This window comes from Scardinius erythrophthalmus (assembly GCF_964197995.2).
Source record: "Scardinius erythrophthalmus genome assembly, chromosome: 7".
Lineage (NCBI taxonomy): Eukaryota > Metazoa > Chordata > Actinopteri > Cypriniformes > Leuciscidae > Scardinius > Scardinius erythrophthalmus.
Genome location: NC_138227.1, coordinates 23533496 through 23548197, shown reverse-complemented (window position 1 = coordinate 23548197; position 14702 = coordinate 23533496). Strand labels below are relative to the sequence as shown.

The 14702-nt window shown below is 36.4% G+C and overlaps 2 protein-coding genes across 3 annotated transcripts; one reads left to right on the top strand and one right to left on the bottom strand.

Annotated features, from left to right (window-relative positions):
- Positions 1-329: 329 nt before the first annotated feature.
- Positions 330-5710, bottom strand: tex26 (testis expressed 26; the record flags this gene model as incomplete). The annotated part of the gene is given in 9 exon segments (XM_081370854.1): positions 330-463; positions 1646-1754; positions 1758-1807; positions 3089-3222; positions 4122-4173; positions 4307-4347; positions 4349-4366; positions 5605-5665; positions 5668-5710. Coding segments are annotated over 9 exon segments (642 nt in total).
- Positions 5711-9558: 3848 nt separating this feature from the next.
- Positions 9559-12853, top strand: hmgb1b (high mobility group box 1b). Of its 2 annotated transcripts, none has more exons than XM_081370139.1 (5): positions 9559-9707; positions 11289-11444; positions 11602-11747; positions 11830-12004; positions 12098-12853. In XM_081370139.1, the coding sequence occupies exons 2-5, from the start codon at positions 11298-11300 to the stop codon at positions 12221-12223; spliced, it is 594 nt and encodes a 197-aa protein (XP_081226265.1). In that variant the 5' UTR covers positions 9559-9707; positions 11289-11297; the 3' UTR covers positions 12224-12853. The 2 variants fall into 2 exon arrangements, with proteins under 2 accessions (XP_081226265.1, XP_081226266.1); XM_081370140.1 differs by lacking the exon at positions 9559-9707 and adding an exon at positions 10143-10250.
- Positions 12854-14702: the final 1849 nt, after the last annotated feature.

Here is a 14702-nt window from a genome sequence, read left to right as displayed (position 1 = left end):
CATAAATTAATTAAGCTTCAAGGACACAAGCTGGTTCCAGAATGGCAAAAGCATTATCCATATTTCCTAGCAACAGTAAACACCATGAACAACAGGAGGAGTGACACTCAAGGTCAGGAGCTGGAAAATAACCGAATACCAATGTGGTACGAAACATAGTCCTCATACTGAAATGAAAGTCATGAAGCAGAACAAATTAGTCTCTGTATCAGGAGCTGTTTCAAAGTGGTGCTGAGCAAATTAAATGCTTAAATATGGGAACTGGAAGCCATGTCAAGATATAGATAAATGAAAAACATAAAGCAGATTACCTGGGCTTGTTATGAGTCTCAAGTTGGGCTCCAGCAGATGAGGCCCGAATTTTCTTGCCTAGCGGCATAACTGAAGAGATCTGAGAGTATCTCGTCTTTTTCGGCTTGGCTTCCGTTCTCTTTAGAGACTGCTTGCTTGTTTTGCAAAGGAGCTTAGAGACACAGCACACCTGAGTCTCAGGTTACCTGATACACACATCCGAGTGGAGTGGCTACGCATGCATTGTGATGAGAGACACATTTAAAACCACTTTTAAATTTCATAATGTTAAAAATACCTTTTAAGCTGAACGTCTGTTCAGCAAACTAATTTTATTAATTTTCAGGGGGAAGAAAACTTTTCACTCTTCGGTTTTCAATTTTGAACTTAATGAGAAAGATACCCGTGGTATTAAGATTAAAGTGAAATTAAATGTTTGTTTTTTGTGTGTGTCTTTTCTACAGCTTGCTGTGCATATCCCTATCTCTTTATTGTGCTCTGCATAATAAATCAGTTCACCTGATGTTATTGATTTATACCTTTATTATTTTATAAAGTCAAAATACATAAAATATCTATCTCAGGAGGACTATAGGGCCTTATTCTCCGGTACAAAATCTCAAGAGATTTATTATTCTCAAGAGACAAATGATTAATGATATTTTTTTCCATGTATATTCATCGTAGTAAAAATCTCAACAACAAAAAAAGAACTGTGTACAGTAAAAAATGATTGTGTTTTCTGTTTTCAGTTTATTTTGAGTATTTTATTAAGCACATCATTAAAGATGCATTAAGGCATATCATTATATTAGGAGTGTTCTGACTCCTGGAAGAAAATCAGAACCCTAAAAAAATACTGCACAAATATTCATATAGCTTTTCATGATTCAAAATGCCATGTTTATAAAGGCCCAGGCCAGGCAGACATCCTCTCCAGTGTGGAAGGGGTTTGCATGAATACACCAATATTCTTTACCTTACATCTAGAGCTGCTTATGTCCAATGTCTTCACATTCTTCTTTTCTGGTAAATAAAATAAAAAACATACAACACTTAACACAGTAACAGGCTACACTGTACGAATTGTAGGCTATTTATTTCTGCTTTTCAAGCAAGATCTGTAGGATTTCTAGAAGGATATATAATTACAATATTATAATGAAGTATAACAACTTTTGCTATGACTGATCTAATTTGTTTGATTTTAGTGTGAAGTTTTAAAATCACAGAAATCTTAAAATCAGGGGGGGGGGGAAATATACATTTCTAATAGTAAAAATGTAATTTAATAATTTAGTTGAACTAGTACTCTAAAGATTCAGTAAGAACACACAGCATCACTCTTTCTCACCTTTATCAGATAATTTCTTACAAATCTGTAGAAACGTCTGAGGTGGGATTGATTTGAGCACTGAGGAGACATCTGTATGTCTGCTTCCAAAATGCTTTTTGTAGGTGGTCTACAGTTTGCTGTTTTCCTGATGATTGATGTGGCTGTGAATCACTGTTGGGACTAAAATGTAAAAGAAAAATGTGTCATTCTTCTCTAATCTGTGTGCCATACTGGTGCCATAAGATGACCTATTATTCTTTTTATTCATTTTTATTTGAACATTTTCAGCTTTCTTTAGTGTGTAAATGTTGCTGTTTGAGAATGAAAAAGGTCTGCAAAGATACAAAGCACAAAGTCCACAAGGGAATTATTCTCTATATCAGTAAGGACCATTTCTGAACTCCCTCCTGAAATGCCTCGATTATACTTTTGAGTTTTCTTCCAGAAACGTCCACGTCACAATGTCCCTCATTTACAAAGACTATAGATATAGAAAGACAGTTCACTCCTATTACTTATGAATGGGAGAAACTGCAATGCACAATATGGCGGAATACATGCCGCCTTGTAAGTAAAAGAGCCTATCACTGATTGATAAAGTCATTGCGTCACTGGAGCTGCTGTTAGAAGCTCGCGCTTATGACTGCACATGCGCATTGGCTGTTCTAGCCTGAAAATAAGCTTTTTTAACGCTTTTGATTATAAGAAACAACATTTATGGGACAGTTCGTGTCAGATTTTGTTGATTGATTTGAAATATTTTATTTATTTGTGTATTAAAATAATATACAAATAAATAATTCAAATAGTCCTCCTATTCAAATAGATAGGACTTGGTCTTGGATGCCCAAAATAGCTGCCCGAAGGCGTTGCAAATATGGCCGCAAAGTGAACAGACTTTCCTTGAAAGAGACTTTGGCCTGGTTGATTTGGTTGAGTAATAGTGTGTTGAGACTTGCAGTTATGGTAAGGGGTGTGATATTTCTGAAACATGCTCAAATTGGTTGACCAATCACAACACAATGGTCCAGCCAACCAATCAGAGCACATTGCACTTTTCGGAAGGAGGGGTTTCATAGAGACAGGAAGTAAATAGTGCGTTACTGACAGACTGGGAAGAGAGGTGCTACAACAATGTAAAATATGTGAAAAACAATTATTTTTTTTTACCATGAAAACCGGACCCTTCTAAGACCCTCAAGACTTTGTAAAAGGGAATAATAAGGCAATTATTTAACAATAATTGAATTATTATAGTGTAATTTGTAATTGTCAACTAACTGATGGATTAAGTCAATTAAGTTGCAATTCAACTTGTAATTCATTGCATGTCTAGTCTACTTTTTGTGTTTGCATTGTGTCTTGGCTACCGACAGGGTTGTTTGTCTTAAATTTCAAACAATGTAGTTTGGTATTTTAGCCTAGTTGAAACAGAAGTGCTGCAGGTTTGCCAAAGCTTACCAATACCCCTTGCTGCTATATCATGCAGCTTATTGCACCCATAGCGAGAGTTGTTCCCCAGAAGCTCAGGTTTTGATTGAGGTGGGCGGTAGTTATGTCTCATTTCAGTCTGGGTATAGTAGTGGACAGCATGACTGTGTCAGGGTTCTGCCCTGGCAGCCTTGTCTGTGTTGTCTTTGCTTCATGTTTCTACGTTTGTCTTGTGTTTGAGCACATAGCTCTGTCTTGGTCTATGTTTGCCATGTGCTCCTTGTTTCCTGATACCACGCCCCCTTTTTTAGTCCATGTCTTGCCCTCATTTCACTAATTGTGCTCACCTGATCCTCATGTGCTCTGGTCCCTTTATATTGTGCCTCTTTCCCTCATGTAGCCTATTTGCTGGTTTGTTTTGTGTATGTAGGCTACTTTATGGTGTTCTCTGGTTTGTGCTCTTGAAATTATTTTAGCGCTTACTCTAGTTTTGTATCTTATTCCCAGTATCAGAATATCTTTGTTGCTATTTTTTTTTTTTTTTTACTTTTTTTCGTTAGTTTGCTTTTGTTATATCTATTTCTCAACTTTTTGTTCCTCTAGTCATTGATCTTATCAGTTTAATTTTTTTCTCTTAATTGTTGCTATATCTCTGTCTTGTCTTGTATGTTTTTCTGTGAGCTCCTGCCCTGTATTCCGAGTTCCCTGGCCAATGACTCTTAACTGCCTGGCAGCCTGACTGGTGCAGCTATCTAACCCCTGTGTCAAGCCTCTGGTTCTGTGAGCCTCTACCTGGTGGCAAGACTGCTACATCTGAGGTCTACATCAAGCTGCGAGTTCCTGCCTGGTCTTTCCTTTGGAGCTGCCTCTATTTCACTCGCGTCATCACCATCTTACTGACGGTCTCAGTGGTCACCCATCCTGCCTGTCGTTGTCTGCCCTGCCCTACTGTTTGAGCTGTGGTTCACGCTTCACTCTCCCTGCTGTCTCTAGTCTTCTGTCTTGTAAATAAAATAAAATAAAAACCCTGTCTGCTCATTTGCATTTGGATCTCTTGCAGAACTGTGACAGACTGTGGTTAAAAGGAGCAAAGATTGCATGGTTCTTCATAATCCCTGTGACAGAATTCGGACTGAATATAACAAAGACATTGAGATGCTTCAGTCATAAGATATCTTTGGAACCACAATACCTTGAAATTAAATAAGATTCAGTGTATACACCTATAATGTAATTCTTAGAACTCACCTTGAGGTAATCCAATAAAGTCAATCTGGTAGGTTGACCTGTTGGGCACTCAGAGCCTTTTGGATTTGTCAAAGAAAGTTGAAGAGAGGAATTACCATCAAACTGTTTAATTTGATCTGCATTAGGCCTATGTCTCCACACCATGAATTCCAATTGTGATAAAAGAGATACAAATATGGTACACTCTTTCCAATGTTGGAAAAAGTTTCTTCAGATTAAGATGTTCTTCACACTACCCTTTAAGGCCCGTTCACACCAAGAATGTTAACTATAACTAGGCTATATTTGCGTCTACACCGACGAACGATAACAGATTTTTTATTCTAAGCACACGATAATTTGGCAGGGGGTCGAAATTCGGCACAACACCGTCACTCTGATTAGAGAGTTGTCGTCTTTTGAAGATGTATTTTTTTTTCATACTTTCGAATTAATCAATATCAGTTTGTTTACACGTATTTTACCAGGCAGCAGATATCTAGCTAGCTAGTGTATATATATAGGCTAATATATGTGTGTGTGTGTGTGTGTGTGTGTGTGTACCACGCCCTTTTCACTGCAACTTCAAAGGAAACAATACAATGTTGTCGAAACTAGCGCTGCATATGGCTACCTGAGGTAATTTTGTTACACTAGGATTTGCTAGCCTGCATTATGATCTCACCGTTTATTCCAAGGGTAGGCTACAAGGGTATAAATCCATATATCCATTTTTCTTTTAAATTGAAAAGGGGTTTTGACTTGGATTTTTCTGTACCTTGGTGATTAACTTCCCCACAATGTCACAATGTCTGCATTTTAAATGCACGAGCCCTTTGAATTCGAGTGGATTCTGATTGGCTGTCAATGTTTTATCTTTCGACAGCTGGAAAAATAATCGTTCTAAAAGTGATCCCAACGATATCGTTCCTCCTACTTTATCGTTACAGTTGTGGTGTGAACTCTGCTATTCTTTAATTTAGAGAACGATTTTTAGATATCTTTATCGTTATAGTTAGCATATCGTTCTTGGTGTGAACGGGCCTTAAGAAATAAAAATGGTTATTTTAAGAACTATTCACTAAAAAGGTTCTTGTGGAACCAAAGATTGTTATATGGAATCTTTGAAAAAATAAAATGAAAATAAAGACATTTGGAACCTTTATTTTTAAGATTGTACATTCTAATGTTTTTCCAAAGATGTCTGACATAGAACACACAAATATAGTGCTGCTGTGCTTTTTTAAGTTTAACAGTAGGCTTACGCACATTCAAATTATATGATACAAACACAGCAAATTACAAAATGTGGCATTTACCTTGGGTGTGGGTTGTTCCTTCGGTTTCCTGATGCTGTGGCAGACCTTATACAGTCTTTGACACAGGCTTCCAGCAGAAGTCTTCACTGTATGCAGTTGCTCCCATTCAGGGCCGTGCACAGACCTTTTGAGGGGCATGTGCTGAAACTGAAAAAGGGCACCCCCCTCCCATTTTCAATAACACAAAATAATAGTCTCAAAAGCTTTAGATTTATTCATGATTAATAACAACCATAATAATAATAATATAGATAAACAGGGTTTTAAGGGCTTCTTTAAATCTAATTACAACAGCAACCTTCTGTGAGCCAGGGATGTTGGTCTCTTGAAAATCTCTTTATTCACTACACTTTCCCTAAAATAAGCCAGCATTGAACAAAAATATATAAAATAGTGTGAAAAGTACAGCTGCAGTGAAAAGCATTTCTTAAGGATCACGTGACACTGAAGAGTACTGAACTGGAGTAAGGATGCTGAAAATGCAGCTTTGATCACATAAATCAATTACATTTTAAAATATATTAAAATAGAAAAGTTATTTTAAATTGTACAAATATTACACAATATTACTGTTTTTGCTGTATTTTGGATCAAATAAATGAAGCCTTGGAATGAATTAAATCATGAATTACATTCTGCATGATAACATAAAGATTTCACAGTGATCTTCTGTAATGTTTGTTACTACTACAACATTACTGTAGTAAAAACATTTTATATGTGAGGACTAGAGTATAGAATTCTATTAAAATTCGATTAAAAAATTAGCTAGATAGCAAATACGTGCATATTAACAGCCTTGAATTAACCATAATTTAATATTATTACCATAACATGATTAGCCTAAATGTTAATAAATTAAGTGTATCAGCAATCATAAATCATAGAAGAAATTTCTTACCTCTTAGAAATATATGTTACCTAGGTGACAAGGATCACTCGTCGCTTTGAGTAAGTTCCAGTACAGGGGGCGCACCTGTTATGATTTTCCGATGGTAAAAAAACAAATTATATGTTGTTGTATTACTTATCAATATATAGTTTTTGACCAGCGAATGTGTGCAAATGTGCATTTTTTTTGTCAGTCATTAAAACGGCGCCGGCGGCATCACATTACATTTTCATCAACAGGTTACAAACTAGTTTGTTGTAGCTAACGTATATAGGCCGGGCGCTCAGTTTATCCTGTTGTAAAATACATTTGGCCAAAATCGCATTTTATAAAAGATGAAATGCTACTGTATGCACAGGCTATTTAAGTGTAGGCTATGTATTGGCTATGACTAGATGGCAAATGCTAGACCTCTCTCTCAGTCTCAGGCGACGTCCCACATGTCTCAGTCAGTGAGTCAGACATCAAATAAATAAAATATGAGCCTTTATAGACATAGTGTTTTGTAGTATTTATTCAAACAACAAGATATTTATTAACCCTTCGCAAAATTTCGTTCAGCTGCTGTCTACTGTGCGGCTGCTGCGGAAATTCAGTTGATTCAGTGAATATAGAGGGGGCGGAGTTATCAGCTTACTGACAGCTTGAGGATCGAATAAGATTTACACAAGCTCGTTTTAAGAACTTTCATTGGCTAAATATTTGTAAAACAGACAGACAGGCGTAAAGGGTGACCAATAGCATTAATAATAAAAAGTAAAAAAATAAAAAACACCACCAAAAAAAAAAGGGCACTTTGGAGTGTAAGGGCAAAAAGGGCATGTGCTCTGCACAGGTTGAGCCCTACCTGTGCACGTGCCTGCTCCCATTGGATCATCCAATGCATGCATTTCTAGATATTGCCAGATGATATTGTGTTTGAAACAGATAAAAAAAAGAGATGATTCTAAACTCAGACATTTTGCATCATTTCTGTTAACAGAAAACTCACCATATTAGAATTGGAATAGATGAGATAAGTCTATTGATGAAATATCTTTTATGAGAAGTTTCATACACATCCCATTTTTTGTTACTATCTAGATTAAAATGCACAGTGAAAAAACATGAAGAAAAACTGAAGTAACACTGAAAATGAACTAAAAAAAACACATAAAAAAAGCCTATTAAAATCACAATAAACGTGTCTAACCATAATTTGCAATGGTTGTCTTGACAGATGTGAAATATCTGACTGTTGTCCAAACGACATTAATGTGTCCAGTTCCAGTATCTCCGTCGTTTTACAGTGAGAATCAAGAAGATAAACTTTTTAGCATATTAATGTGCATGAATGCCCATCTAATCAGATGTTATCTATGGCGTTGTTACAGGAAACGCACAGCAACGGGTGCGCGAGAGCAAATTGACGCTCCGCAGGGGTCCTTCTATGGTCCTTCTCCACGTACGAGGAAACCCACAAACCAGTGTCAAGCGTCCAAAGAGGTTGGAGAGACAGCACACTGAAGTCTATGTTCCAGGTATATGATTACATTTTGACTGAAAAAAATTGCCCTATACTAGCTATGCAAAACAAAATATTAAAACATGCAAAGGATGTTCATGCATTAGGATTATATAGTCTACAAGCTGTGGGCTATTTATTTTATCACGTTTCTTAATACTAAAAAATCGTAACCGTTAAAGAAACAGAATCATTAAATTCCCCCAGAATCGAGCCAGTTCGGTTTTATTTGGGGGTATATAGCGCCGCTCAGTGGAAAACATGATATAATGCAATTCAAGATTTTTAAAAAAAATTTATTAGCCTATTATTATTGCCAGGGTTCACAAAACATACACGAATAAGGAATGGAAATGTAATAATAATATAGTAGGTTACATGTGAGGAATAAAAAGCACCAATTATAAATAATAACAATAGTAATAATAATAATAACAGCAACAATAATAAAATATAAAAATATCTTGACAAAATATATTGCATCCTTTATCAAAATAAATTAAAAAGGCAGCACAGGTTTACCGTCTTGAGTTCTTGGAGAATTTACAACGATGTTTGTGAGATTTGTCAAGGAGCAGTGAAAGATTGATAATAATACTCAGTGTTTTTTTTGTTTTATTCATGTCACAGATACTTTAAAGATTACCATTACAAACTCAGAACCAACAACGATGACATCATTAAAATATAAAGTCCTAAAACATTGCCTGTGATTCATCTAGGCTATGTCACGTTTATTAAATCCGCGTGTTATATAACAATTTTCTAAAAGAAACAAAATGAACAATGAATTAATGCATGATCAATTATTGTAATAACATTTTTCACTAGTTTGTTGAATGTAAAATTCGTGCAACTAGGGATCTAAATCAGCTTTTGCATTTGCACGATTTCAAAACAGGCATGCCAATAAATATAGCCTATGTGAATATGCAATTGAGTGATAAATATTGACAGTAATATATGCTTTGCGTTCTCATCAGAAAATTTGGCGGAGCGTAGGCCACTGTTGCTGTATGGTTGCGTAGGCAATACATTTTGTTTGCGGCAAAAATAATTTATAATGCTATTGAAGCGTTCCTTACCAAATATACAGAATTAAATGTGTTTAATGCTTTGTAAAACTCACAACAATTTGTGTTAATTATCTAGGGGGATTAAAACAGTCATTAAGGGTCCAGACCCCTCCAAACTCCTGTAATTTGCACCCTGGTAGAAAGTATAGCCTATAGGCTACTCTTCTTCTTTTTCTCTTCCGACAGTTATCAGCGTGCGGTTGTGCTGTGAAATATTTGAAATACTATTTGCTTTTAAAGCAAATATTTATAATACAATTTGAAACCTTTACTTCAACGACAAAGGTGTGCTTACATATGCTACAGTCTGTTCACAGCAGTACAAAACGGTGTCTGAAACTATTGCACTTGCACCAATGTATGGTTTTTCATATTCACGCGCCGTTGAAAAAATGTGACGTTTTGCCGATGAACAGCCAACCACACTTCAGCTCTCGTAGGGACTATAGTGCGCCGGCAGCCAATCACGGGCGCTCAGGACTTGGTGGTAGCCAATAGGATTCGTGACTGTATACTGTGTCTCTCGTGAGCGGAGGGTTCTGCAAGCACTTGGAAGAGCGCGCATCGGTGTTATTGTACTTCAAAGCCCCATTATCTAGACATCCACAGAAGCTGCAAATAGAGAAGACTGGTGAGTTTTGTCAAAATATGCTTGTCAAGGCCTTAATAAACTATTTTTTAAATTGCGTCGTATATTACAACACATTTACCTTGGTAGTTGCGTGGTAATTTCGTGAACGCAGGGCGAGCAATCTTTGTCAGAATCTATTCGCCAGTCATTCAGTCATAGTGAAATGTCCTGAATGGAAAAATCGTCTGAAGATTAAAAATTATAGCATTTTTCATGTGAAATGACAGTATTAGAATAGTCTTTATTAGGGTGGGCTGTAATATTTGTCAGGTAGCCATCCCAGCTAAAGCAGTTAGCTTTTTGAGGTCTTTTTGGGGTGTTATTGTGTCAGTCAGTGACGTGCTTGGCATTGACACAAAAATACTAAAATAACACCTCGGATAGATTTACCAGTCCCGAGGGAATGTACTCGTCATTTTGTGCATTTTTCTCTCTGAACGGGACGTGTGCGGCCGTGTTCGGTAATATAATATGGTCGTTGGCTTGCGGAGGATATACTCTGCGTTTTGCCTGTGAGTGGCGGGGGATGGAGACGGACGGGGTGTAAGCGACATTCAACTTAACTAATAAAATGAAATTCATCCGAGCTCGTTTGCATTGCTTTTTCAACTCGCACAAAAGCCCGAGGGTCTATTTCAGGGAACTCCGGTGTTTTCAAAGAGAACTCGAGCGAGAAAAAGGGGATAAAATTATATTTATACTGTTTCCCACCGCCAGTGTCGTGTGTGTGTGTGTGTGTGTGTGTGTGTATGCGGCTCTGGCTAGCAGACATAAAGGGAGAGAGCGAGAGGAAGCCATGTTGGCTCTGCTAGCTGTGCTCATGTGGCTCCAGTTGAACGGCGGCCTTACGAGAGCTAAACTCCCATTGCATTGCGCTTATAGTTACAGACACTGTGTCCAGACCGACCGACTTCTTCCATAGGGGAGGCGAAATATCGGAAGGCGGCGGGACAGGGGCGAAAAACGGACAAAGTGCGGCGATTTTAGGTCCTAGAAATTACCCAGGAATGTGGGAGGAGACAATTGAGGGGGACTTTCTCTCATGAAGACGGCTTTTTCAAAATGGAAGAAGAAATATTATTATTGCAGCATTTAGGCATTTTAAGGCGGGCCCTATGTAATCTGTCTGCCCGCACATAATCGATGCTGCTATCAATGTTCCGTTAATGAGAAATACACATAATGGAAAATAAAATAGTGGGAATTAATATTAAATATGTTATTTTATTCACGAAATGGAGGATGTCCTTGTCTTTCACCCTGAACCTGAGGGGGTCTTTGTGCATCTCACCGTCCATCTCAATAATATGATTTTCACTATGATAATCATTTTTTTAGTTAGTGCAAATATGTCCCTCACAGTACATAATAATAATAATAATAATATATATATATATATAAATTCATTTTAAATTGTAGTGAACAAATACATTTTAGAAGTACATTAACTATTGCACTAGATAATAATATAATTGAATATATAAAAATAATTATATAATATATAATTATACAAGATTACAAGTTATAAAATGAGTATAGCTTTTGTCACCTTCATTTAGTTAAGAATATCTTTTTTCACAGAGAGTAAAGATGGGTAAAGATCCAAGGAAGCCCAGGGGAAAGATGTCCTCTTATGCCTACTTTGTGCAAACCTGTCGTGAAGAACACAAAAAGAAGCACCCTGAAGCCAGCGTTAACTTTTCTGAATTCTCCAAGAAGTGTTCAGAACGATGGAAGGTACTGTTCTGAAAAACGTGGATGCAAATTATGCTGTTATATTGCATAAATATTATATTTGTTGTGCTTTCAGGCTTACTTAGAAAAATCTTTGTAAAAAATCTGTTTTGTAATGTAACTTGCATGTTTTGATACAGCCTTTTCTCGTTCTGAACAGACAATGTCTGCCAAAGAGAAGGGTAAGTTTGAGGATATGGCCAAGCAAGATAAGGTTCGCTATGAGAGAGAAATGAAGAACTACATCCCACCGAAGGGAGAGAAGAAGAGGCGATTTAAGGATCCCAACGCGCCCAAGAGACCACCGTATGTTCAAGCTTTGCACTGCTTTTGAAAATAAAGCATTTTTCAAGACGGTTTGGTTTGAATGCATGTTTCCCCCCCCAAGGTCGGCGTTCTTCATTTTTTGTGGTGACTACCGCCCTAAGATTAAAGGTGAGAACCCAGGTCTTTCCATCGGAGACATTGCCAAGAAGCTTGGAGAAATGTGGAACGGCTCAGCGGCTGAGGTGAAGCAGCCCTATGAGAAGAAAGCTGCGAAGCTTAAGGAGAAGTACGACAAGGTAGTGTATAGTTTCCTTTTTCTTTCCTCCCTGAGTACTCTTTAATATTCTCAAACTCTCAAACTATTTGTTAACTTTTTGAATCTTCTGTAGGATATTGCCCTATACCGCACAAAGGGAATTGCAGGCTTGTCCAAAAAAGATGGTGGGGAGGATGATGATGAGAACGAAGACGAAGAGGAGGAGGAGGAGGAGGAAGATGAGGATGATGATGAGTAGATTAGCTCCTGATATAGCCTAAGTTCTTGTTCATGCCATAAAACCAATTGTACACGATTCACATCTTCAAACGTAATACAGCGGAAACAAGAATTGTTAGGCTGTGTATATGCGACGTTTTTAAGATGTACAGTGTTATTCTCCTTTTGTAAAGTTAACACTATGTGTCTTCAGTCTTTACATTTTTCTTTTTTTATCTTTGTTTTCCGTTAGTGGTAGTTCTTGCCAGGAACAGCGTAAGGTTGAATATGATTTGAACTGTTTCTCTGAAGGTGCATAGCACAAGTATCTGGTTCATGTAGATCTGTAGTGCACTATCATATTAGTTTTTACAAATATTTTTCGTATTTGCCGTCATAAGGTCCTTTAACTGTACTTTGAATACCACTCTAATTACAAGAATACAGCTTTGTTTGACATTTAAGAATGTGTCTGAAGTAAACATTTCTTTTTTTAGAAAACTGTCCTGTTTTTTTCTTCCGTAGCTACTGTAGTGACAGAGTTCTTGGATATTATACTTAATATCTGAAGTTATCGGTCCATGTATGCATTGTATTATAAACTGGTTAATTAATATTGCAAAATCAACAAAGAAATTATCTGCATCAGCCAATTAAACATTGCAGCACATTTAAGACTCTAAACGTTTTTGAATTTTCCAGTTATGTACAATATAAATGAATTTCATAATGTTGCTTCACACAAAGCCTTACCCAGTGTTGCATGAAGTCGTGGTCTGGCATGAATTAATTCAGTGTATTGGAGTGTGCCATCAAAAATGAAGAGAAGACTGTAGCCTACTTGGTAATGGAAATTTAGACACTCACTCTTATCAGACAGCATGAAGGTAACCTAAAAATCTAAATGTTTTGGTTAATGACTTGAAATAAGCTATATATGTGACTGAACAAGAGCATTGACTATGTTAAGGAATACGTAAATACAGCGACGCCCTGTGGCCGTGATGTGTAACTGCTATGTTTACTGTCACACTACAGATGATGTCATCTTATTCAGGTTTCACCTTGACGTCTTTTACAAGGTCCAATACTGCAAGAAAGGACAAAATAACAGTATGCTAAAGCACCCATTTAAAGCATTGTATCTACATTTTTTGGGGGTTAAATGACGTCTGATATTTCTTTTTTTTTTTATCTGTTGCGATAATGATTAGCCCTACTCAAGATAAAGGGAAGATCACAAGTCCATAAGAGACAAGCACTTAACTCTTTCATATTTGCCACAACGCATTTGTAAATCAAACAGTACTTGTTTGCATAATTGACTTAATTACTTGACCTGAAGACAAATATCTGGAAGATGGAAAAAGACAATAACAAACAACGCAAGGCCATAAAAAATAACGCAGACTCTGTTTAGTTCCGCCAGAGGGCGCTTTAGGGATGCCGTTGACAGTTAATTGCAACCCCAATCAGTTTAAATATTGTGGCTAATGGAGCATTTTGATTGTAGTTGACAAAGCTGTGAAGCAAAAAGTGGTTTTGTTGAAATGAAATAAATAATTTAAGATTACTTATTATAACTGAATTTCAACCAACCTGAAAAAAACAAGGTTTTACTGAAACATAACTGTCAGTAGATATAACCTGATTTCTCCGGCAAGGTAAAGCTACTTAATAATGATGAAAGTCCTTTTCCACCTTGATGTAAATACACCCAAAAACTGAATCCATTACACTTACTTAATTTAATTAAAGAAATGTTTTACACACAATTTAATTTAGTTAATTCAAAATAAATCAGTTTAGTTGGGTCAACACAAATTAGTTGGTTTATGTGAACTTTATTCACTCTAGTATGTTTTACTTAACTTTTTTACATTTATGTTGGTCCAATCTATTTTTTTAAATTGATTTACTAGGGTTTACTTATCAATCATGAAATGTCATGCATCAATGTTCACAATGTATAAAATGAACCACTAAGCTGAGCATAAAACTTTGAGTGCCCACAGCGTAAGCAGTCAAGGGCTACTCTTCAGCACAATGGTAACCACAAAATTAAATAACAGAAACAACTCTAAATGTCCAACATAACTGAATATTAAACATGAACATAAACATCTTTCCCTTTACTGAAAAGCACATAACACTTAATCCCTTGCAAAGCATGCTGGGAATTACAGATCTACTGCCCATTTAATGTCAATAAAAATTATTCATGTAGTTTTAACACAAGTTAATTAAGTAAACTTCACATTTAAATATTAGGTTGATCGAACACAATTAAATTAAGTTGGGACAAAATGTTAAATTGTGTTACTTAAGCTCATTTTAATTAATTAAACTGAACAAAAATTGAGTGTATATTTGTTTTACAATTGTGATTTTCACGTTGTTGCAACATAATGTGTATAATAATAACCTCAAATCAGAATTTCTCATTGAAGCAAAATTCGCCGATCAGCAAGAAGCTGCCAAACACAAACCCATTTTCTTCCTTGTGCTTCAGAGCAGAT

Bases quoted from the DNA above. Each gene is read 5' to 3' on its own strand.
- hmgb1b (XM_081370139.1), top strand. From the start codon at position 11,298: ATGGGTAAAGATCCAAGGAAGCCCAGGGGAAAGATGTCCTCTTATGCC. The intron at 11,445-11,601 runs GTACTGTTCTGA...CGTTCTGAACAG, and splicing joins AGTGTTCAGAACGATGGAAG to ACAATGTCTGCCAAAGAGAA. The intron at 12,005-12,097 runs GTAGTGTATAGT...AATCTTCTGTAG, and splicing joins TTAAGGAGAAGTACGACAAG to GATATTGCCCTATACCGCAC.